The sequence below is a fragment of the Chiloscyllium plagiosum genome, unplaced genomic scaffold (assembly GCF_037043375.1).
Source record: "Chiloscyllium plagiosum isolate Xiang-an unplaced genomic scaffold, Cpla_swu_hap1 HiC_scaffold_45, whole genome shotgun sequence".
Lineage (NCBI taxonomy): Eukaryota > Metazoa > Chordata > Chondrichthyes > Orectolobiformes > Hemiscylliidae > Chiloscyllium > Chiloscyllium plagiosum.
In genome coordinates, this window is record NW_028270183.1 from 10564120 (window position 1) to 10588008 (window position 23889).

At 43.6% G+C, this 23889-nt stretch overlaps 1 protein-coding gene across 1 annotated transcript in view; it reads left to right on the forward strand.

Annotated features, from left to right (window-relative positions):
- The first annotated feature begins 245 nt into the window (after positions 1-245).
- gcdhb (glutaryl-CoA dehydrogenase b) overlaps positions 246-23889 on the forward strand; it is a 29696-nt gene continuing 6052 nt past the window's right edge. The window contains exons 1-10 of the mRNA XM_043694890.2: positions 246-535; positions 10438-10476; positions 10735-10878; positions 13594-13656; positions 13821-13991; positions 14095-14224; positions 17898-18114; positions 20542-20645; positions 22972-23097; positions 23219-23379. Of these exons, the coding sequence (XP_043550825.1) occupies positions 436-535; positions 10438-10476; positions 10735-10878; positions 13594-13656; positions 13821-13991; positions 14095-14224; positions 17898-18114; positions 20542-20645; positions 22972-23097; positions 23219-23379 (1255 nt within the window). The 5' untranslated portion in view covers positions 246-435. The remainder of the gene's footprint in view (positions 536-10437; positions 10477-10734; positions 10879-13593; positions 13657-13820; positions 13992-14094; positions 14225-17897; positions 18115-20541; positions 20646-22971; positions 23098-23218; positions 23380-23889) is intronic.

The following is a 23889-nucleotide window of genomic DNA, read 5'->3' on the forward strand; positions in this document are numbered from 1 at the left end:
AAGAAAAGGTTCAAATTCCCTTCCCCAATCAGCAGGAAAATAATTTTCGGGGATTGATCCCACGCCTTTGTCGCTGACCCTATCCGGGCCTCACTTTCGCCGTCCTTCTCTGTGTCAGGCGGGGCTGTTTGGAACATTCGTACAGCGATTGGTTACAGGGGTTGCCAGTCAACTCATTGTGACGTCGGCCTCAGTGGAACGCAGTGTAGCGAGTTTTGTGTCAGTTTCAGATTGTTACACAACCTCCAGGTGATTCCCTTTTCCCTGTCGAGGGGAAGTCTGGTCACGGTTTTAAAAAGACATGCTTTATAACTGTTTTGTGCAGTTATTTCTCGGAGGGCTGTGACCTGTGGACGTGCTTAGGGAGTGGGGGAAATAATCTAGACGATAGCGTTACACTTGACCTGTTCCGGCCGCCTCCTGACAGATCTGAGTATGGCCCTGAGACAAGCGGCTCGGAGCTTCTTGGGCACCGCCAGGCGCACGGCCGTCGTCAGCTCCTTGAGGACACAGGGGACGGCGAAAGCCTTCAAAGGTAGTCGGGCCTTTAATATCGGGTAAAAACAATGACTGCAGATGCTGGAAACCAGATTCTGGATTAGTGGTGCTGCAAGAGCACAGCAGTTCAGGCAGCATCGAGGAGCAGTAAAATCGACGTTTCGGGCAAAAGCCTTTAATATCACCTATTACCTATATAAAGCGCTGCCTCGCTTAAAGTGACGAGGTCGTTTATTCTTAGACACTGTTATGTAACTTTGCTCGTAGTCGGGGGCGGTAGAAGGTACTAAGACCTCGACAAGCGTGGAATCATATTTCACTTTTTATAATCACCCAGATGGTTGGGAGTTGGTGGCATGCGGTCACGTCAATGGTCATCCAGAGGCCAGAGGTTACGCAATAGGGATGCAATTCCGATACCTACACCCCCCGCCATAAAAAGCGGATGACATTTAACTTAGTTAAATAGTAACGGGAATGTAAAAGCTACTTTCGATAACGGTGACAATCGACTGCCATTTTAAAAAAAAACCCACCTGATTCACTTGAATATGTGAATAAACTTGCCCAGTTTAACCTACATGTGGCTCCATACCCACAGCAAATGTGGTTGACTCCTAACTGTCTTCTGAAATGGCCGAGCAAGCCAGTCAGTAAATGTTGACCTTGCCAGTGACACCCAGATTAAATAAAACGCTCAGATGTGGCACCAAAGACACACACGTTTTGAAAAGAGGTCATAGAGTCATAGAGATGTACAGCACGGAAACAGACCCTTCGGTCCAACCCGTCCATGCCGACCAGATATCCCAACCCATTCTAGTCCCACCTGCCAGCACCCGGCCCATATCCCTCTAAACCCTTCCTATTCATATACCCATTCAAATGCCTCTTAAATGTTGCAATTGTACCAGCCTCCATCACATCCTCTGGTAGCTCATTCCATACACGTACTACCCTCTGCGTGAAAACGTTGCCCCTTGAGTCTCTTTTATATCTTTCCCCTCTCATCCTAAACCTATGCCCTCTAGTTCTGGATTCCCCCACCCCAGGGAAAAGACTTTGCCTATTTATCTTATCCATGCCCCTCCATAATTTTGTAAACCTCTATAAGGTCACTCCTCAGCCTCTGATGCTCCAGGGAAAACAGCCCCAGCCTGGTCAGCCTCTCCCTGTAGCTCAGATCCTCCAACCCTGGCAACATCTTTTCTGAACCCTTTCAAGTTTCACAACATCTTTCCGATAGGAAGGAGACCAGAATTGCACGCAATATTCCAACAGTGGCCTAACCAATGTCCTGTACACCGCAACATGACCTCCCAACTCCTGTACTCAATACTCTGACCAATAAAGGAAAGCATTACAAACGCCTTCTTTACTATCCTATCTACCTGCGACTCCACTTTCAAGGAGCTATGAATCTGCACTCCAAGGTCTCTTTGTTCAGCAACACTCCCTAGGACCTTAGCATTAAGTGCATAAGTCCTGCTAAGATTTACTTTCCCAAAATACAGCACCTCGCATTTATCTGAATTAAACTCCATCTGCCACTTCTCAGCCCATTGGCCCATTTGGTCCAGATCCTGTTGTAATCTGAGGTAACCCTCTTCGCTGTCCACTACACCTCCAATTTTGGTGTCATCTGCAAACTTACTAACTGGACCTCTTATGCTCGCATCCAAGTGTTGGAAGAGAGAAGCGGGGCTGGTATTTCTGTTCTTGTGCAAACTTTCAATCCCTCTATTATATCTTTAGGTAAAGGTTTAAAGAAAGGTCGGGGGGGGGGTTGCGAAAGTAAGAGCCATCCACCAGCACTGAATTAAAATCACCCCCTAGATGCTCATTTCAATCTGGGGCTGCTTTAAAATGGCAAAGTAGTTAGGTAGAGATATTGAAAACACTTTAATGGACAAATGACTTCCTTTCCTGTGATGATGATCACTCCATAATGTTTGGCTCGAGAATGTAGGAGCCCCAGTATCCTTCTGGTCGAAGCTGACCTGTAAATATTCAATGGCCCACCTCTTCCATTCTGGGGAAGAGATTCTCACACTCCACATCCTCTGAAAGAAAAATATATGTCTATCTCTGCCTTTGAATGGGAGCGGCCTTCTATGTAAATAGTGTCCCTCGTTCTGTTAAAGTACAGATTTGTGATGGCCCAGGCAATCCCTTGTGGACTCAACCTATAAGCCTCTCTTGGTTGATCATGGAGATCATACTCTTGGTAGTCTGGAATAAAAAAAATCTTACAGTTTAGTTTAATTTTAGCCATCCCCTTTATTTACCAATAGCATCACTATTACAACATAACATTGATACCTGTAAGCTAAACTAACTAGGTCCTAATAAATCAGGAGGATAGAATATGGCTCTTCCTTTAAGAGCCCTGGCAGGCAACTCTGCTGTACTGTCACAAACAGGCTTCCTTTACACAAAAAGTTTACAAAAGCACTGTATAATCTTAACTAGACAGATAGCAGTGAAGGACAATAATTTGGGAGAGAAGTTAGTTGATATCAAGTTTCGTTTCGAGGTCAGAATCAAACACTGTTATTAATTTCACAAAGGAACAGCCGTGAATGTTATCACTTGGTGTCCTGTTTATATGGACTCACTGATGTTAAGGAAAATGTTCTTAATTGCCTTATCCTCCCTGCTTGCCTATTTTCTAGTGTGCAGCAAATGTGTTCTATAATTCAACATTACATTTTAGTCTGAATGTTTAAGGACAAGTTTTAAGGCTATAGACTTGCTTATTCCCTCCTTTTGTCATTTCATGACAACTACATAGCTTATACAAGTATAATTAGTCCATTTAGTCGATTTGTATTCTCAATAAGTCAAGTACCCCCTCTGGCGAGTCATCATCCAGAGGAGCAGAGTCTGAAAGATACTAGATTTCAGCATGGAATTACGGGCATGAAGGTACAGGGGTAGACAAGGGTGGATTAACCAGATTTCTCGTTGGCTTAGGTGAAAAGCAATGTACAGTCCATTTCATGCATAAGCGGATGACAATATATATTCCTAGGATGAGACCAAGGATTATCAGTATGTCCCACACAATCCGTCTGCACAGCGGCCATAGTCAGCAAGTAACACCCCATCCACATGAATCAGACAATGCTGGGGCAGGTTTCTTCCCTGCATCTTGACCCGTTTTGTTGATAACATCTGTGTTGTCCAAAATGTCTTTTGGGAAATCATCAATGTAGGTGCAACATTGCGGGCCAATGACTGAACAAGTACCTCCTTCTTTAGCAAGGAGGATATCTAGCACTGGCCGATTCTGAAGCATCATCATCCGGGTCTCCTGTAACTCTTTGTTCACCAGTTTCAGAGCATGGGCTGTTGAGTTGGCAAGTTTTTCGACATTATAAACAAGGTCACTTTCTGATCTCGGGCCATTTCAACACCCCAGCCAGGAATAAGGCCTCCCAGCAGCCGGTTTGTTGATTGAAGAAGTTGTGTCAGTCCCGTTTTGTTTTTCCTTTACTTTGTGTTCCATACTGATTCACGGGTTGGTGGGCGTTCCATTCATTATCTACTTCATGGTGGAGGGTAAAAGGTGTATACCAGGCCACAACGTCCGTTGCAGTCATTGGGTAAATATGGGTGGGCATTGTTTTCGCATCGTCAATGAAGTCTAAAAGGAGTTCCAAAGGTGCACTTCTGTGAGTGAATGACGAGTCCACTCAAAGTGAGAGCTGCTTTACTTGCCCCATGTCATGGGTACCAGAAGTTCTTTCAATGCACCATTCTAACAGCGGAACAAAGTTAACATTGAATCCTTCAGGTTTGTTAGTGCACTTCACACAGTGGCGTGCTTCTGCTATTAAATGGGTTCTCCATCACAAATGAGGGATTGCATAAGTGAGTGAGTCCTATTTATACACTGTACATCAGAATGATAGGGTGAGCAGATAACACATGATTAGGATATTTAGTTTGAATAAAGAAACCATTAGTAACAGAAGAAGGATGGGGAGTGCATAGTATTTTTGGTCTTTCTTCATCTTTCCAGCTTGTCTTGTTAATTACAGTAGCTACTGAATACAGGAAACATGTTAAAGGTATTTCTATCAGTGGCGGTAGATTGGCTAGGAGAGGATTCTGTCGAGAAGGTGTGGGTGATAAGTCTCATGGCAATAGGTGCCTTAGGGTTTGGTGATTTCGGTACTATGTGCTGAATGCTGCCATCTGTATGGTTCATTTTGAGAGAGGAACAAACAAACATTTCAAAGTAACAGTTTTTGGTTGAAGGAGCGGATGAGGTTATGGAATTGTGCCATCTCATGATGACTAGCATGGAAGTGTTACGAGGATGACAATAAGGTCACGAGTGATGTTTGGATACGTAATATGAGTAGTTTGAGTTTCAGCTGGGCAGCTGCATTCATGATTTCCAATGGTATTAGTACAGGTTTCAGTTATACAGTCACATTGGAGTTTTAGCCGGTCTGAGATATCACAGAAGAGTTGGTTACATCTGGGCACATGTACTTGGGTTAGGGTTTCATTGGATGCCTGTATCAGTACTAACACTAAGATTGTGAGGGGTATACAAACTTACAATGTCCTTTGTAGACCGATATTGAACGTCCTTCTACTTTTACTGCTGTTTCAGTTGTCAGAAGAACTTGATAACGACCTTTCCAGCAGGGGCCAAGTTTTTCACGATTGAAGTCTTTCAATAGTACAGAGTCACCAGGGTTAATATCTTTAAACATTGGAGCTCTTTCTTCTTCCTTCCCTGGTACTCAATAGGCTTCTTTGACCTGTTGATGATAAGACTGCAATGCTTTGGTCAGCTTAATCAGGTACCTGTGCATCTCTTCTGCCATGACATGCAAATCAACAGGGTGTTGGGCAGTTAATCGTGCAGACCAGGGAGTTCTCAGGGGCTTAAAAATGTGTTGCTGGAAAAGCGCAGCAGGTCAGGCAGCATCAAAGGAGAAGGAGAATCGACGTTTCGGGCATGAGCCCTTCTTCAGGGGTTGTCCAAATCTCGGGTCAGCCGCCGAGAATCCCGTCTTTCTGTGTCATGGTTCTCATATTAAAAAGGGCAATTGGGAGTACTTGCAGCCAATTAAGGCCCGTTTCTTCGACCAACTTGCTTAGCCGACCTTTTAGGGTACCGTTGGCTCTTTCTACAATTCCTGTTGCTCGGGGATGGTTGGCACAATGGAATTTTTTGTTCATATTCAAACTCTTACATGGTGCCTTGTTTAGCTCTGCACAGAAGTGGGGGCCATTATCGGAAGAGACCGTTACTGGTATTCCAAATCTGGGTATGATTTCACTTAGAATTTTACAAGTAGTTGTTGCTGTGCAGTCAGTACAGGGATAAGCTTCAATCCATTTACTAAATACATTGATTATCACTCAGCAATACTCATAATCATGACATCTAGATAACTTGATAAAATCTAACTGGATATTTTCAAAAGGAGCACATGACAAGGGAGTTGCACCTGGTGGACACTATACTCCTTTCTTGGGATTATGCTTTTGACATATTAAGCAATTTGCAGCTGCTTGTTTTGCTTTTTCTTGCAGGTGGGGATTCCACCAAGTTTGGAGAATTCCGTCCACTATTCCCTCCTTACCTACGCGTGTGTGTATGAACAGAATTAACTAGAATAGGCAGAAGTTAGACAGGCAGACATGTCTGTCCTACTGGCGTAACCCAAAGCTTGTAACTATTTACACACATCCTCTGAAAGAAAAATATATGTCTATCTCTGCCTTTGAATGGGAGTGGCCTTATTTGTAAATAGTGCCCTCGTTCTGTTTCTTCCCACAAGAAGAAACCTCCATTGTGGTGACAATGTCAAGTCACTTAATTTGGAACTCAGAAACAAGAAGTGTGTGTTTTTAAACTGTAAATGTGAGTATCACTTCAAAACAAAAACCTTTGTCACCACTTTTCGACTTGCATGAGACCCTCTATCAGTCAGTAAGATTATGGCTGATCATTGTCCCCAAGGCTATGTTTCCAGCTGATCTCTTCACTCCTTTAAAGTCCAAAAATGTAACAGTCCCGATCTTGAACTTAACAACTGAGATCTCGGGTAGAGAACTTCAAAGCTCAGGATATCTGGTCGGCATGGACAAATTGGACTGAAGGGTCTGTTTCCATGCTGTACATCTCTATGACTCTAAGAAATTTCTCATTTCCGTCGTAAATGGTGGACCCTTTATCCTGAGACAAAGTCCCGTTGTTCTGGACTCTCCAGGCATAATCAACGTTTTAGCTACAATCCTGTCAAGCCCTCCTTATTGTGTGTTATTAAATGTAGGATGAATCAATGAGTTGATGAGTCAATTTTTTAAAAAAATGAATCAATCTTTTGTGTTGCATGCTGGAGTACAGAATAAAAAAAGAGGTGATGCTGAACCAGTGGCAGGGTCTGCCTCCTGGGTGCAATTTTGAAAACGCTATTGTTGATATGAAAACAATACAAGAGGCACAGTGTCGGTTCAGTTGGATGATTCAGGGTCGAAGGAAGTGAGGTACAAAGAAGTTGGGCACATAAACAGAAATTGTTGGAGAAACTCAACAGGTCGGGCAGCATCTGTGGTGAGGATGCAGAGTTAACAGTTCGAGTCCAGTGACCCTTCAGATGTTTTTCCTTTTTCATAGAAACTCAAAAGTTACAAAGTGACCTGATAGAAGTCTTCCAGTTTACAGCAGGCTTGATGGGCCCAGTGGCCGACTTCTGCTCCAACATCTTGTTGTCTTATGACACTGTAAATGAAAAGAAATTGTTGTCTTGACCCATCTGTGAAAGCAATTAGTAGGAAGAAAGCAAATTAGGAAAGGGGAAGTGAAAAATGGTTTTCTCGAATGAGGAACTTGCAGCCGCAAACCATTATTGGAACAGCATTCCATATGCTATTCCAGGGAAACTATCTAGTTTCCATTAGGGGAATATGCAGTTTTTATTTGAGCAAACTGGATTAACCGAGGTGGTTCATTTTAAAACAGATACAAATATAAGTATGATGGACTGAGTTAGTTATCCCTGCATTGTAACACTGCTGTTCAACATCGGTGATATTTTTCCAAATGCCACACAGCCTGTGTCATGGCCTCTTTTAACTCAGACCGCTTTGTGCCATTATTAGATTCAGGTTGCCCAGACTTGCCCTCGTACATGGTGTGAACAGATCAAGGAATCTTGGGTTGGGTTTGAATCCAGGCCCCAGTAATGGAAGTCTGATATCTAATCTATGAGCACCAGCTAATTTTACCCAATAGGGAAGAATTTCTAATTCTCAGTCTAACTTAAATGCCAGTTTAATAGCTAATGTAAGTCAACCAGTTAAAAGTGACTTTTTGTGGGATACTGCAGTGTCATCTCCTGGAATGGAAGCAACAATTTAAAAAAAAAAGTCACCAATTCTACTTTGACATTTATTTTTGCTGGAGAGTCACTTGGTCAGTCTAAAATAAAATCCATGTTGTGAATGAGTAATCTAACTGCTTAAACATTTATTGAAACTTACCTTGGCCTGTAGATTTGTTCTCGTAGGACATGGAGATTTTAACATTTCACCACCTTGACAGGAACAGCTTAACAGCACAGAACAAAGCCTATCACATCCACATTGGTCAAAAGTGACCACCTGTTCTAGTCCCATTTTTCAGCATTTGGTCCACAGCATTGGCATCGCAAATGCATCGCAATGTTATGAGGATTTCTGCATCTACTACCCTGACAGGCAGCGAGTTCCAGATTCCCACAACTCTCTGGGTGGGGAAAAAAAAAAGTTTCTTCCTGCCCCTTACCTTAACGCTACGTCCTCTGGTCATTCTCCCCTCCATCAAGGGGAAACAGTTTCTTCCTGTCCACCCTACCTATGCCTCTTTTAATTTTATACACCCATCCATTTGATTGGGTAGTGTTTGGATTGATTTGGTTTATCATTGTTAGCACTGCTGTCTCACAGCACCAGGGTCCCAGGTTCTATTCCAGCCTCGGGCGACTGTCTGTGTGGAGTTTGCACATTCTCCCCATGTCTGCATGGGTTTCCTCCCACAGTCCAAAGATGTGCAGGGCAGGTGAATTGGCCATGCTAAATTGCCCACAGTGTTAGGTGCATAAGTCAGGGGGAAATGGGTCTAGGGGATGGGTTACTCTTTGGAGGGTCGGTGTGGACTTGTTGGGCCGAAGGGCCTGTTTCCACACTGTAGGGAATCTGATCTCATTGTCACATGTACTGAGATACTACATGTACTGTAGTGAAAAGTATTACAATAAACACCAAAAGAACTGCAGGATGCTGTAAATCAGAAACAAAAACAGAAGTTGCTGGAAAAGCTCAGCAAGTCTGGCAGCATCTGTGAAGGGAAATCAGCATCAACAGATTCTGAGGAAGGGTCACCGGGCCCAAAACGGTATCTCTGATTTCTCTTCACAGATGCTGTCAGACCTGCTGAGCTTTCCCAGTGAAAAGTATTGTTTTGCATGCTATCCAGACAAATACCTTACAGAAGTACATCAGAGTAATAGAACAGAATGCAGAATATAGTGTTACAGCTACAGAGAAGGTGTAGAGAAAGATCGAGAGGTGATCTTTACCACGTGTGATCTAGTTGTGATCTTTACAATGAAATTTGATTTAAATATTGTTTGTTCACTCAGTGCCATCACCAGTAAACTCTCAGAACCACAGAAATCTAGTACATTCATCAGATTTGATAATTCTTTTGAAATCTCTTAAATTGCTCTTAACACTTGATGCCTCGAAAGGATATGGGGATCAAGGTACCTGTGGTTATTAATTCTTCACTATTAGCCAGAACCTACAATTCTGATTGCCAGCTCAAAGAGAGTCCAATTCGTTACATGTGCACGTTAATTACAATTATCCATTTTCACTCTCCCCTTCCCAGAGTTTCCCTGAGCAATGTACCTGATGGCTCCCTGAGTTTTACAAACTCCATCCAACATATTGAGGACATTTGATTTTGCATACAGAGGAAGCTCGATTATCGGAAGGACGTGGGTGGGGAGTATTTCCCTCGGTTAATCGAATTGCGGATAACCTGTATTAATCTCTATATTAAGATGTTGAGGCTGGTGCAGTTCTGATTTTGAGGTTCATCTTTTGCTCTTTAAAACTGAAGGAAGTAGTCTGCCTCTCAAAAGGTGCAAACATTGCCATTGTAAACTGCAATTTAAGCTGTAGCCACGTAGCAAGAACATTGTGCTGCTGGTACTGAGGTCAGTGGAATTGTCAGTTGTGAACTGTAACAACTCAGGAACAGATTGAGATTTCTTTTTAACTTTTTTTGCCTGATGGTTTCAACAGCAGCAGAACGTAAAGCGCTTCCTTACTTAGAAGACCCAGTTCAGTTGTGTCCAATAACTAAATAACAAAACTGTGCATGATTTCTTTGGAGCAAAGCTACAATGAGTAAGATTACACCTAGTCTTTGTACCTGGTTGAGGGGATAGGCTGGGGTTTTCTATCCAAAGAAATGGCATGAGTACCTGCAATTAGATTCATCTGGATTCTCAGACTCTAGTCAGTGAAAATTCTGGAATGCATTCCTTAAGAGCACCGTGGGTCTATCTACACCCAGTGGTTCAAGAAGGTAGCCCATCACCACCTTCCAGAAGGGGATTAGGGAGAGGAAATAAACATCGCCCTCGCCACTGATGCCCGCACCCAATGAAAAATAGATGCCATTTCTGGGCTACGATCATGTTTGATCACCAGGTCGGTTCTACAAAATGTCTAACTTCTCAAAGCACATAGATTGGCCTTTGGCTACACCTCCATTGCTCAAACATGGAGTTTATTTTTAGCAGGAAGCGACGTCAATGATACAGCTTATATAAAGGTTAAGAATTCATAATGGTACAGGAGTCCACAACCGTTCAGAACTCGCTACTGAAATTACCTCTTTGTCCCACTTTACAGAGAAAGATGAAAAGGTGGAAGAGCAGAAAATGACCAAATGTAAGTTGAGATTTGCAGTTTATTGCACTGATGTTCTTTTGTGCACTTTACACTTTAGTCCTTCTTCTGCATTGTATTCAGAGCAATGGTATGCTCCCAATTAAATTTGAGCAGTGCATTCATGGGTTAAGAAACCGCAGATGGTAGGAGTTAACCAGGGTTGTAAAGATGAGTACTTAACCCCTGCGTTAATGTCAAATTCGGTCACAAGGTTTGTTTGGGTATTTTTTAAAAATTTGTCTTTTTTCTCCCCCACAGTGCCTAAGGTCCAGTTTGACTGGCGTGATCCTCTGAACCTGGAAAGTCAGCTGACTGAAGAAGAAATTCTCATTCGAGACACTTTCCGCCAGTATTGCCAATCAAAGCTGATGCCAAGAATTCTTCTGGCAAACCGAAATGAAGGTGTGGAGTTTGACCTGAGGCTGTGGATTGGTTTGCACTCGATTCTTCCGTTTGGTGTCATGTGTCCCCAAGGCATTCCCCCTCGTTGTGGGATTTCAATGTTTAACAATCCCACTCCCAGAGCCTCAGCAGTTTGGTCTATCATTCTTCTCTTTTTAAAGACCAGTCCCAACCCACCACCTTCACAGGCAGAGGAAGGAAACATAGACACCTAGAAAGTAGGAACAGCAGTAGGAGACTGTAAGGACTGCAAATGCTGGGAGCCAGAGTCAATAGATGTGGAGCTGGAAAAACACAGCCGCTCAGTCAGCATCCGAGGAGTAGGACAGTCAACGTTTCGACTGAGGAGGGCATTTTGACCCAAAACATAAGATTTTCCTGCTCTCCGGATGCTGTCTGACCTGCTGCGCTACATCCAGAAACAGGAGTAGACCTTAGAGGTTTGTGTAAAGATTTTTAGATCGGGTGCCGGTTGCCGTGGTTGTGGGTATGCTCGCTGAGCTGGGAAGTTGATTTGCAGACATTTTGTCTCCTGTCTCGGTGACATCCTCAGTGCTTTGGAGCTTCCTGTGAAGCGCTGCTGTGCTGTGTCTTCTGGAAGTTATTTGGTTCCATTCCTGCTGCTTTTGGTTGCCCATTCCAGATATTGTTTGTAAAGGCCAGTATATTGCGAGCAGGTCAATGTGTTTGTTAATGGAATCTGTGGATGAGTGCCACGCCTCTAGAAATTCCCTGGCTGTCCTTTTGTTTAGCATGGTCCGATGATCGTTGGGTTGTCCGAGTCGAATTTGTGGTCCTAGTCATATGTACGTTTGGCTACCAGGGACAGCTTGTCATGGCGTTTAGTGGCTAGTTGGTGTTTGTGGATGCGGATTGCTAGTTGTCTGCCTGTTTGTCCTATATAGGGTTTCATACAGTCTTTGCATGGAATCCTGTAAGTTGCACATGATGGGTCTTTTGTTCCGGTGAGGAGTTGTCTGAGCATGACTGTCATGAATCCCAGTGGTCAGAGAAGTCTGGCTGTTAGTTCTGAGATGTTTTCCGAAGAGTAGGCCATTCGACCCTTCGAGCCTGCTGCACCATTCAATGTGATCGTGGCTGATCATCCAACTCCGTCCCCTGTTCCCGCTTTGTCCCCCAAACCCTTTTGGTCCCTTTAGCCCTGAGAACCACAGCTATCTTCTTCTTGAAACGTTCAGTGTTTTGGCCTCGAGGGCAGGTAACAAATCCATCTCAGCCCAACCAGGGATTGAACCCTGTGCTGTTGGCACTAATCTGTCCAACAAGACTACCTGACTGAGAAAATCTCAGCAAGGAGTCTGAGGAATCCTGCGGTTGTAATGTGTGCGTTGTAGGCTGGAGTTATGGATTTTTAATGGGGGAGGTTCCAATTTCCTTCCACCTCAAGACTGACCAGGATTCTCTCCCACTCTTACTGCCTGCCAATGAGGTACTTTGGAAGGATTTACAGATCGGACTGAACCTGTTTGGCCGTGTTATGAATGCATCTTCTTTGGCCAAACAAGGCCTGGAATGGGATTCAAACCCATTCATACAGGGATGACACAGAGTCATGTGACCAACATTGTTTAAATGCAAGTAGTTAATTAAACAAAGCTTTTTTTACTGAAATAAAACATAACCAAAGCTCACTGTAGGAACTTAGTCAGACAAAAATTGCCTAAAGAAGGAAATTACAATACCATTGGCCAAACGAGAGGTTTGTTTTCACCAGTACCTATTTAAGCAGGAGAACGCGAAGTGGAGAAATGATATTTAAAGATGGAATTCCATAGCGTAGAGCCAAGCTTGGGCAGCTGAAGGGATGGCCTCTGTTGGTGGAGCACAGTAATTGGGCATGGGGAAGCCAGACTCTGTGTTTGTAGGGAGATTGCAAAAAGGGAGTTGAGAGACAATATTTGGATTTGGATACAAAGGCAGTACCTATAGCCAAAGCTCTGACCCAATCCAACAAACACAAGAGGTGATGGGTGTAGGGGAATTAACTGAAAGAGTGTTTTTAATATTCTTGCTGTCTGAAATTTCTGGGCTTGGAATTTTGGAGGTGGGGGAGCAATTCTCCTTTCAATTCAGATCCATAAATAAGTTCTCATTGTGTCAGAAACATATTGATTCAGAAAATTCTCCCGAACACATTCAGGAATTCATGACCCACTCTGCCCTTTACGTCGCTTCTACCCATGCCTATGTTAGAGTAATAAAGTTCTCCCACTATAATTATTCTGTAGCTTATGGTACTCGGTAAATTCTCTGTGAATTTCCTCCTCTATTTCTTGGGTAGCCTATAGAATGAAGCCAGTTCTAAAATACTACAAACTGTTTACACTACAACTACTTCCCATGTTGGCATTATTTTATTTATTCATGGGAAGTGGGCATTCCTGGCTGGCTAACATTTACCCGGCCGTCCCTAGTTGCCCCTTGAGAAGGTGTCGGTGAGCTGCCTTCTTGAACTGCTGTTGTCCACCATCCTGTAGTAAAGCCCATGTTAGGGAAGCTGAGGCTAATTTGTAAAACCCACTGAAATCAGCCAACTCAGCACAGACTGGGATTCAATCGGGTGCTGTCCTTGTTCGTTTGGGTTGGCCTATTAGATGAAAGATACCTGTCGTTAGGCTTGTGTTTTATTTTAGCCTGTATCCAAATGAGATTGTCTTCTGATCTGTCTTCTACACCATTCTTAATTCTATCTAGTGTTTCATCGTGAAATCCTATCGGAAATGGGAGAACTGGGCGTATTGGGCTCGACAATTAAAGGTAACGGACCCTTCAGTTAAACCCTGAACTGCAGTTTGAAAAGTTGTAAAGATTATATAGAGTTGTTTGTTTCTCTGTATTTATTTGAAAGCTGTTTGATGGCTAGGATTAGATCCTCAGTAAAAGAATTCAAGTTTTAATTATGAGAGATTCTCTGATTCCAGGCTATGGGTGTGCTGGCACCTCATACGTAGCCTACGGGCTGATTGCACGGGAAGTGGAGCGGGTGGACAGCAGTTATCGGTCAGTAATGAGTGTCCAATCCTCACTGGTAATGCACCCAATTGCAGCCTATGGCACAGAAGCACAGAAGCTAAAATATCTCCCAAAACTAGGTGGGTGACCCAGTCTGCCACCTCTGACCAGTAGCTTTGCTGTAAGTTGCTGCAAGCTGATTGAATCACTGTCTTGTGTTTCCCCACCCTCCTATTCTTGCAGCCAAAGGGGAGTTGTTGGGCTGCTTTGGTCTAACTGAGCCAAACCATGGAAGTGACCCTTCAAGCATGGAGACCAAGGCAAGGTACAACAAGAGCAGCAACACTTACACACTAAGTGGATCAAAGACCTGGTACGTACACAGGGAAACTTTTAGGGAAAGTCACCATAGTCCCGGGGGCTGCTCTCTCCTTAGACAGAGAGAGCCACGACTAGTGGTGAGGTTGACCTGAGGGTTACTATACCTCGGGCAAGGTTGAAAAAGCAGGACTTTCATGGTAACCTGATCTGGTCACTGTTGCATTTCATCCCAGCTACCAGCCAACTGTGCTAATCAATCCCCCAATCTTTCAGGGAACTATTCAGCCAGTATGTTATGGTAAACCTTTAAGATTGCGTTGGCCCCAAGTGCACCACTCTGTTCAGTTCAAAGTGCCACGCTTTAGCAAGGCTGGCCAGGCCTCGGAGAGGGAGCAGATGAGATTGACTGATTGACTAGAACCAGGGATTGAGGGACTGCAGGTCGACGGACAGAATGGAGTGACTCTGTTTGCTCTGCTTGGAGCAGAGAAAGCTAAGATGAAATTTTGATATGCGTTCAAAAGATGAAGATGGCAAGGTTGGTAACACAGACACAACTGGCAAAAATGACAGAGATGGTATTGAGTTGTGATGTGCCCGAGGGGGAGCTGGAAGCAAATTCAGGAGTAACTTTCCAAACGGATTGCACAAATATTTGCAATAGGAAAGGAGTATTGGGGAATGGAATTATTTGGAAAACTCTACCAAAGAGCTAACATGGACACAGTGGAGCGAATGGCCTTTACCTGTGCTGCACAATTCTGTCATGCAATGGATTGGCTAAAATTGAAACTCCGATTGTATAATAGATCTTTATCCTACAGCCTAAATGCAACAGTGGATGCTGAAACCAATTGGACCAAAGTTCAAACTTGTAATTTTGAAAGACAAAGTTAGTAGATACATTTCAATGCTATCTGCTCCTATAATGTGGAGTAAGCTGACCCAGTGGGCTCTTGTATATCAAATCCTTTCCCTTGATGTGATTGAAATTTTCTCATATACTCTGGGTTACAAAAGCAAGAGGCTTCATCCTGTGTCCTGACCATCCTTTATTATCCATGAAGATCTGCTAAATTTCAGGCCACAAACACACTATAAACCCAGTGTTTATGTGGCCTTAGATGTTGGCTCTATTAGGAAATAGAACGTTAATTAAAATTCAGCAAGCTCTGCTAGAAACTGTCTCTCTAAATGCTGTTTCATTTTCTTTATTTGTAGCATATCTTTCTCTCTCGATCTCACACACACACACACACACACACCCTCGCCCTCAATGCGGAGTAGTTGGGGGCAGTGTCACATCATGAATACACCTTCCATGACCAACAATATGGACAGGATGGTTAACCAGGCATTTAACACACTTGACTGCATTGCTCAATCCTTTGAGTATAGGAGTTGGGACATTATGTTAAGGTTGTACAAACATTGGTGAGGCCTGTTCTGGAATACTATGTCCAGTTCTGATCGTCCAGTTATAGGAAGGACATTATTAAGCTGGAGAGGGTTCAGAAGAGATTTTCCAGCATGTTGCCAGGTATGGAAGGTTTGAGTTATAAAGAAAGGCTGGGACCTTTTTCACAGGAGCATTGAAGATTGAGAGGTGACCTTATTAGAGGTGTATAAAATCATGAGGGGTACAGATAGGGTTAATGGTAGTTGCCTTTTCCCTAGAATAGGGATTTCACGATCGGGGTGGGGGCACATTTTTAAAGTGAGAAGAGAAGGATTTTTTAAGTCATGAGGGGCAAATTTCTTACACACAGGTTTGGTTTGTGTGTGGAATGAGGATGTGGGTACAGTTACAACATTTAAAAGACATTTGGATAAGCATATAAATAGGAAAGACTTGGAGAGATATAGGCCAGCAGCAGGCAGGTGGGACTAGTTTAGTTTGGGATTATGTTTGACATGTTCTGGTTGGAGTGAAGGGTCTGTTTCTGTGCTGTATGGCTCTGAGTCCTGAAGAGAGACTTGAAGCTGGGGTTTCTGGCTCAGATTTAGGGGATACTATCTTCCTGAGCCACAAGGTGGCCTCGATGTTCGATGAGGAGACAGTGACGCCTTTGCTCTCAGCCAGTGACACAGTTCCACTTTATCCACTTAATCCATGGTCACTTGGAGTAGACACTGGACAGTAGCGCTTTTAAAACAGGTTAGGAAAGGGAAAAAAAACTATCTTTATGCATTGTTGTCCCACATTCCTGTCTCCCCATGTTAGCCTTGCACAATTCTGATTGTAACTTGGAAAGATGTGTATAACTGATCTGGCAAACAATGGAATCCTCCTTTTATTTCAAGCCATTAATAAAGTACTGGGAATTTTCTGGCAGCCTCTGTAGAGAGAAGAACAGAGTTTGCATTTTCAGTGGAATATGACTTCTTCTTTTACCCGAAAAGTTCTGTTCCACTCAAAAAGTTGAATCTGTTTCTCTCTCCCCAGATCTGCCTTTCCCAGCAATTTTTTAAATATAATTTCAGATTTCCTGTATTTGTGGTGTTTATTTTATGTCTTAACCTTTTTTCAATATTTCAATGTTTACCAAATTGGAAGCTCCGTGGGGGGGTGGGGGGGGTGAGTTCACTTGTAATTTGGGGGGGGTTTGCTTTCTTGGTCACTACCTCTGTCGATGACTCCGTTTGTTAGTGATCTCGATTGACACGTTCAGTACAGGACTGAGGGAGTGCAGTACTGTCAGAGATGCCACCTTTCCAAATGAGACCTTAATTGACACATCCTTTTTTAAAAAATTCATTCATTCATGGGATGTGGGCAGCATTGGCCAGACCAGCATGTATTATCCATCCCTAATTGCCCAGAGGGCAGCTATAAGTCAACCATGTTGCTGTGGGTCTGGAGTCACATGTAGGCCAGACCAGGTAAGTCTCCTTCCCTAAATGACAATAGTGAACCACATAGGGTTTTCCTGCCAGTCAACAATGGCTTCAAGGTCATCTTAACTCTCTATTCCAGATTTTTATTGAATTCAAATTCCACCATCTGCAATGGTGGGATTTAAATCAGAGTCTGATGAAGAGTCATTTAGACTCGAAACATTAGCTTGCGCGCTCTCCATGGATGCTGCCTGACTCGCTGTGAAGAACACTAGGCCAACACCTCCCCAAGGCCACTAGCTGCTGCCTTGGCTCATCAATGAAGATTTCACTGCACTGTTTTGAAAACAGCAGGTGAATTCTCCTGGCCTGTATTTGTCCTCTACCAACATCGTTTAAAATACCGATGACCCGGTCATTTTATTACATTGTTGTTGATGATAGCTTGCTGCGTTCAAGTTGACCATAGCATTTCTTATGTCACGACCGCCCCTGCGCTTGACAAATTCTGAATTTAAAAAGAAGTGCTTTGGGATGTCCTGCGATGGTGACAAGACACTATATAAATGAGACTTCTCATCAAGTGTTGCTCGCTGTGAGTCTAAGCCATTAAGACAAATGCGTACCCAGCAACAACAATGATTAGGATCTGAAATGTAGACCTTTCCGATACTGTTGCTTGCTGTTGATCGCTGAAGCAAATTGTAGCTCCAAAGTCTGTCCTGGCTGAGATATAGTAATGGCATTGACTGGCAATTGAAGCCCCAGGATTGTGACATGTGACTAACTTGCCCTCTGAGGCGTCCGAAGCGGAGAGATCTCCCCTTGAATTGTTGCTGTATGAATTCTGTCTGTTTTGAATAACTTGAACCTGGTTTCCCGACTAGGATTACCAACTCACCGATGGCCGATATCTGTGTGGTCTGGGCTAAGTGCGACGATGGGAAGGTGCGGGGATTTATTCTTGAGAAGGGGATGAAGGGCTTGGCCACGCCAAAGATTGAAGGGAAGTTCTCTCTAAGAGCCTCTCTGACTGGAATGATTCTGATGGAGGATGTGGAGGTGCCAGTGGAAAATCTGCTGCCCGGTGCAGTGGGTCTCACGGTAAGTTCATACCATCAGCACAGCCACATTTTTCATTTAAAAAATCTGAATCCTGTACCTGCGTGAATTTCTAGTACACTTTACAGAAGATCACTGGACGGAGCGAGGAGTGAGGAGATGGGATGATCAACTGATAATAGTATTTGTTGTTTTTCTGTTGTTTTCTCTTAAAACTGGGCGTATTCGCATTCTCAACATCCTGATTTGATTTGATTTATTGTCACTAAGTACAGTGAAAAGTTTTGTTTAGCGAGCAGTACAGGCAGACCATAGCAAACGAGGACATTCAGATCATAGGGTGCTTAGGCAGAGTGAGGCATACAGGGTTATGGCTGCACAGGAGGTGTACAAATCAAGGTCAACATTAAGTTAAAAATCTCACAACACCAGGTTACAGGTTTATTTGGAATCACTAGCTTGCGAAGCGCTGCTTCTTCATCTTCATCACCTGATGACAGAACAGTGCTCCGACAGCTAGTTCTTCCAAATAAACCTGTTGGACTATAACCTGGTGTTGTGTGATTTTTAACTTTGTCCACACCAGTCCAACACCGGCATTTCCAAATCAAGGTCATCATTAGATTTGAAATTAGAGAAGTTCACCAGTCTGATAAGGACAGGACAGGGAAAAAGCTGTTCTTGAACTTGTTGGAGCGTGTGTTCAAGTTTCTGTATCTTCTGCCTAATGGAAGAGGTTGGAAGAGAGTATTACCTGCGTGGGAGGGGTCTTTGATGATGTTATGAGAAAAGTAGACCGAGTCCATTGATGGGAGGATGGCTTGTGCAATGGTCTGGGCTGTCTACAACTCTCTGTAGTCTCTTATGGTCCTGGGCAGAGCACGTTTTCTGCAGACTTTTCACAGTCTAAGGATGTGGGCTAGGCTGTTTAGGACAAAGATGAGGAGAAATATCTTCACCCAAAGATGAAGCCTGTGAAATTCTCTTCCACAGAAAGTGGCTGGGCCCAAAACATTGAATACTTTCAGAAAGGAGTTAGATGTAGTTCTTCGAGTTAAAGAGATGAAAGGGTATGGGTGAGAAAGCAGCAATGGGATACTGAGTGGCTGGTTGGTCTTGATCGTACTGAATGGTGCAGCAGGTTAGAAGGGCTGAATGGCCTACTTGTGCTCCTGATTTCTCTTTTTTAAAAAAACTAGCTTTATTTCTCTCAGAATTAACACAGCAGTAAGAGCTCATTAACAGTATATTGTGTTATAATCAGCCAATATTGTAAAGTGCTTGAACTGCCTGTATAGTTACCATTACAGCTGAGACCTAACCACTTTCTTGAGCGCTGCCATTATTGCATTCAGTGGCTTCATCTGAAGCATCTCCGGATTTATTTAAGAAGTTAAATTTTATTAGGAATTTTATTAAAGAGTCACTTTATCTACTGCCATATACATTGGACAGCATTTTATATGCACAGAACAGGGATGGAGAGGTTGGGTATCCCCAAATTAGCAATTCAGATACCGATCACAATTATGAGGAGACATGAGATGCTTAAGCACTCATCGGATAACATTGTTTTAATGATGAAGATGCTCTAGATAAACTTGTTGAATTGGGTCAGTTAAATAATTTATGTGAGATCTGGAAATGGCAATAAGTGACGTTTCATTGAGTGACTAGATGGATAAAGAAGAGAGTGGAAATACTAAATAGAAGTCTTTTTTTTTGCTGAAAACAGACTCGATTCAAATGGGGAAGTCTCATGACCTCACCAGCCAAATCTCAAGTCTGGACGTTGGCACTAGTCAGTCAGGGAATGTCACTGTTGCTGAGATGATGGGTATGGTGCCAATATCCCAAAACCTAACAGTAAAGGTCCCTGTAGATTTGTAGGAAATTAAACAGGTGGGTTTTCACTTGTAACTACGGACTCTGCAATGGGAACACATTCAAGTCCAACATCAATAAACATTCCAGGATCTCTCTGGTTGTGTATTCTGTTAAATAAGCCAAAGTCCCTGTCTGCTCCCTCAAAAGGATGTTAGAAATAAATACATGGTGCAATTTTGAAGTAGTGCTGGGAATTTCTTCCCACCCCCAGTGTTCTGACCAATCTTTACCCTTCACTTGCCGCCAAAATAAAATAGTCAGTGATCAAAAAGCTGTGATTGTAAATCGCCCATGCATATCCTAGCTTATCGTGTTTCAGAAGGTCCTTTGCTTTGAATGATCCTGAGATCATTCCTCTCTAGGAATGCACGTTCTGTTGTACCTTATCTTTTCAAGTGGAAGTAACCATCTAGAATGTGGTTTGAGGATGGGGACGCGAGTTATGGGTCATGTCATTTCTCCCTGTATTAAATCACTATAAACTCCAACTGCTGTATGCTCTACTTTTGTTAGGTATCCTGAGAGTGATTTTCGAATGTGGTTTGTAAGTGTTTTAATCGGTTGCTCTTTCTGCTGACCCAGGGTCCTTTCGGGTGTCTGAACAATGCTCGGTATGGAATCGCTTGGGGAGCCCTGGGCGCTGCGGAGTTTTGTTTGGAAACAGCCAGGCAGTACGCATTGGACAGGTAACAGCAGGAACGTGGTGACTACAAAAGGTTGCAGTAGCTTGGGTTTCTGTTAAATTCCATCGCCCCACTTGATGCAGGTGCTCAAGGAGAAGTCACTGGGGGTAGCTCCCAGACATTTGTTCAGGGTTGGCACGGAAACAGACCCTTCCATCCAACCAGTCCATACCGACCATTATCCCAAACTAAACTAGTCCCATCTGCCTGCACTTGACCCATATCTCTCCAAACATTTCTTATTCATGTGCTTAGCTAAATGTCTTTTCAACATTGTAACTGTATCCACATCCACCACATCCTGTGGAGGTTCATTGCACACACGAACCACTCTCTGTTTAAAAAAAACTCTCACGTCTTTTTTAAATCTTTCTCCTCTCACCTTAAAAATGTGCCCCCCTAATCTTGAAATCTCCCACCCTAGGGAAAAGACACCTACCATTCACCTTATCATTCACTCATGATTTTATAAACCTCTGCAAGATCTCCTATGCTCCAGGTAAAAAGGTGCCAGCCTATCTAGCCTCTCCTTATAAATCAAACCATCCATTAATATCCATTGATAGCAGGATAAACCTTTTGGTTTGGCTTTTTTCCCAGATGCACTAGTTTCCGTAGGCATTGGTAACCAAATGGCTATTACATGTGAACCATGATAAAATGGTCCGGCCCAGTGGTCATCAGCTTATTCCAGTCCTGTCCTAAACCGGTATCACTGGCACAGTAGTGACTGGGAATGCCAATTCACTCATAAATAGACAGGCAGGGGGCTAGAAGAACATAGCAAGCCAGGCAGCATCAGGAGGTGGAGATGTTGACATTTGGGGTGTAACCCTTCTTCAGGACATCAGAAACGTCGGCTTCTCCACCTCCGATTCTGCCTGGCTTGCTGAGTTCTTCTAGCCTCCTGCCTGTCTAACTTGGATTCCGGCATTTAGATTAGATTAGATCACATTACAGTGTGGAAACAGGCCCTTCGGCCCAACAAGTCCACACCGACCCGCCGAAGCGCAACCCACCCATACCCCTACATTTACCCCTTACCTAACACTACGGACAATTTAAGCATGGCCAATTCGCCTGACCCTGCACATCTTTGGACTGTGGGAGGAAACCGGAGCACCCGGAGGAAACCCGCGCAGACACGGGGAGAACGTGCAAACTCCACACAGTGGGTCGCCTGAGGCGGGAATTGAACCCGGGTCTCAGGCGCTGTGAGGCAGCAGTGCTAACCACTGTGCCACCGTGCTGCCCACGGGTTTTTTTTGTCTCTAATCATCTCATAAAGGTATTCTGGAACCTCTGTACCTCCTAACCTTTACTACTAAGAAGGACAAAGATAGCAGAAACATGGGATCACCACCGCCTGCAAGTTCCCCTCCAAACCACACTCCATCCTGGCGTGGAATTATATCGGTCATTTCTTCACTGTCGTTGGATCAAATTTCGGGGAACTCCCTAACAGCACTGTGGGTGTCCCTATACCCAAAGAACTTGCAGCCAATGGAAGAGGCAGCTCATCCACCACCACCTCCTGGAAAATAACACTCACATCCTGTGAATGAATAACATGTTTTTTTTTTAAAAAGGTGACCTGGGCTAGGATTGGCGAACTGTACAGCTGAACGAACGTGGACATTTCCCAGTCTAAATGCCTCACCTATTTGCCTTTTCTGTAACAAAACCAAAGGCAGGCACCTATCAGTGTGGTGTCTGCTTCCATGGCCGTGCCAAGGTTACTCAGCGTAATGAGTCACTAGTTGAGCCTGGAATATTTGACTAACCACTGAATGTTCCAGTCATTCTGCTGTACTTTGAGCTCTCCACCTGTTCTTGCAGACATCTAATTTGGCACTTTGTAGAGTCCATCTTGCTGGAGAACAGCAAGCATGCCATCTCCCTACCTCCTTATCTGGATGTGTGCTTTCTCTTGGTGAGGTTTGACATGTGCAGAAATGCACAGCTGTGCTGACAGTCTCTAAATCAGAGAAGGCTTCCACTTACTTAATAAAGAGCGATTCACTCATCCTGTTTGGGAACTATCACATTTACCTAGGTCCAGAGAAAGTGGATGCCAGAGAAAGTGTTTGAACAATCCTGTGGAATACCCATCTAAATCTCCATTGATGCGAGAATTCCAGAGATTAACAGGAGAGTAGAAATGTTTTGAGGCTGGAAGTAATTGGGGAAATAAATGTTTCAAGTTGGTGAAGGAATGATTAAGAGTGGATTATTCCCGCTTGCATCCTCCAGTCAGGAGGCTGTGGGGGATTTCCCTCTTCTGTTATTCTCTATCATCACCAAACGCTGACCTCCAATCTCATTGCAGGATTCAGTTTGGGGCTCCCATCGCGAGAAACCAACTCATCCAGAAGAAGATGGCAGACATGTTGACGGAGATCACACTGGGTCTTCATGCCTGCATCCAACTGGGTCGATTGAAGGAGGAAGACAAGTGGGTATTAATTACAACCCCCTGACTCTGTAACTCTGAGTTAACCAAGAAGCCACTCCACCGAGGTGTTGGCGGTCATGTTTATTCGCTCCTTTATTTTAAACGTGTATCTGTACCGTAGGGCTGCTCCTGAAATGATCTCCATGCTGAAGCGCAATTCCTGCGGGAAGGCTCTGGATATTGCAAGGCAAGCACGTGACATACTGGGCGGAAATGGAATTTGTGATGAATATCACGTAATTCGCCACGTCATGAATCTGGAATCTGTAAACACTTACGAAGGTAAGGAATTCTTTTCATGATCCAGACAAATTCCCTTCTGGAACTTCCCAAGATTTCTGCCCCTGCCACCCTTTGGTGAAAGGATTTGTTGGGTTTGGACCAATAGAAACTGATTCCTTTGGCGGGAGACCAATATTAATTTGGTAAATATCTGGCAAAGAGAAATAGGACACGCCTTCTATCTTTAACATTGGATGATTCACAATATACTATGCAGCTTAAGTGCAGACCATTTTTCCTTATTCATTCTCCCAGGGAGAAGGTCATTCTTTTTAATCACACCTTTGGGCCATATGGGACTTGAACTCAACCTTCTATCCCAGAGTAAAAACAGTACCATGATATGCCACAAGAACCTTTTTAAGCTTTTTAATCTATGCTCCCTAGTCTTTCTCCACTGAGTGTCAGCTCCTGTCAATCAAAATTAGGGCCTGCTTTATATACACACTCAATTGACACAGCATTTGCAACATTGGCAAACAATGGGGGCTAGCTTTTTTTAAAAAAAAA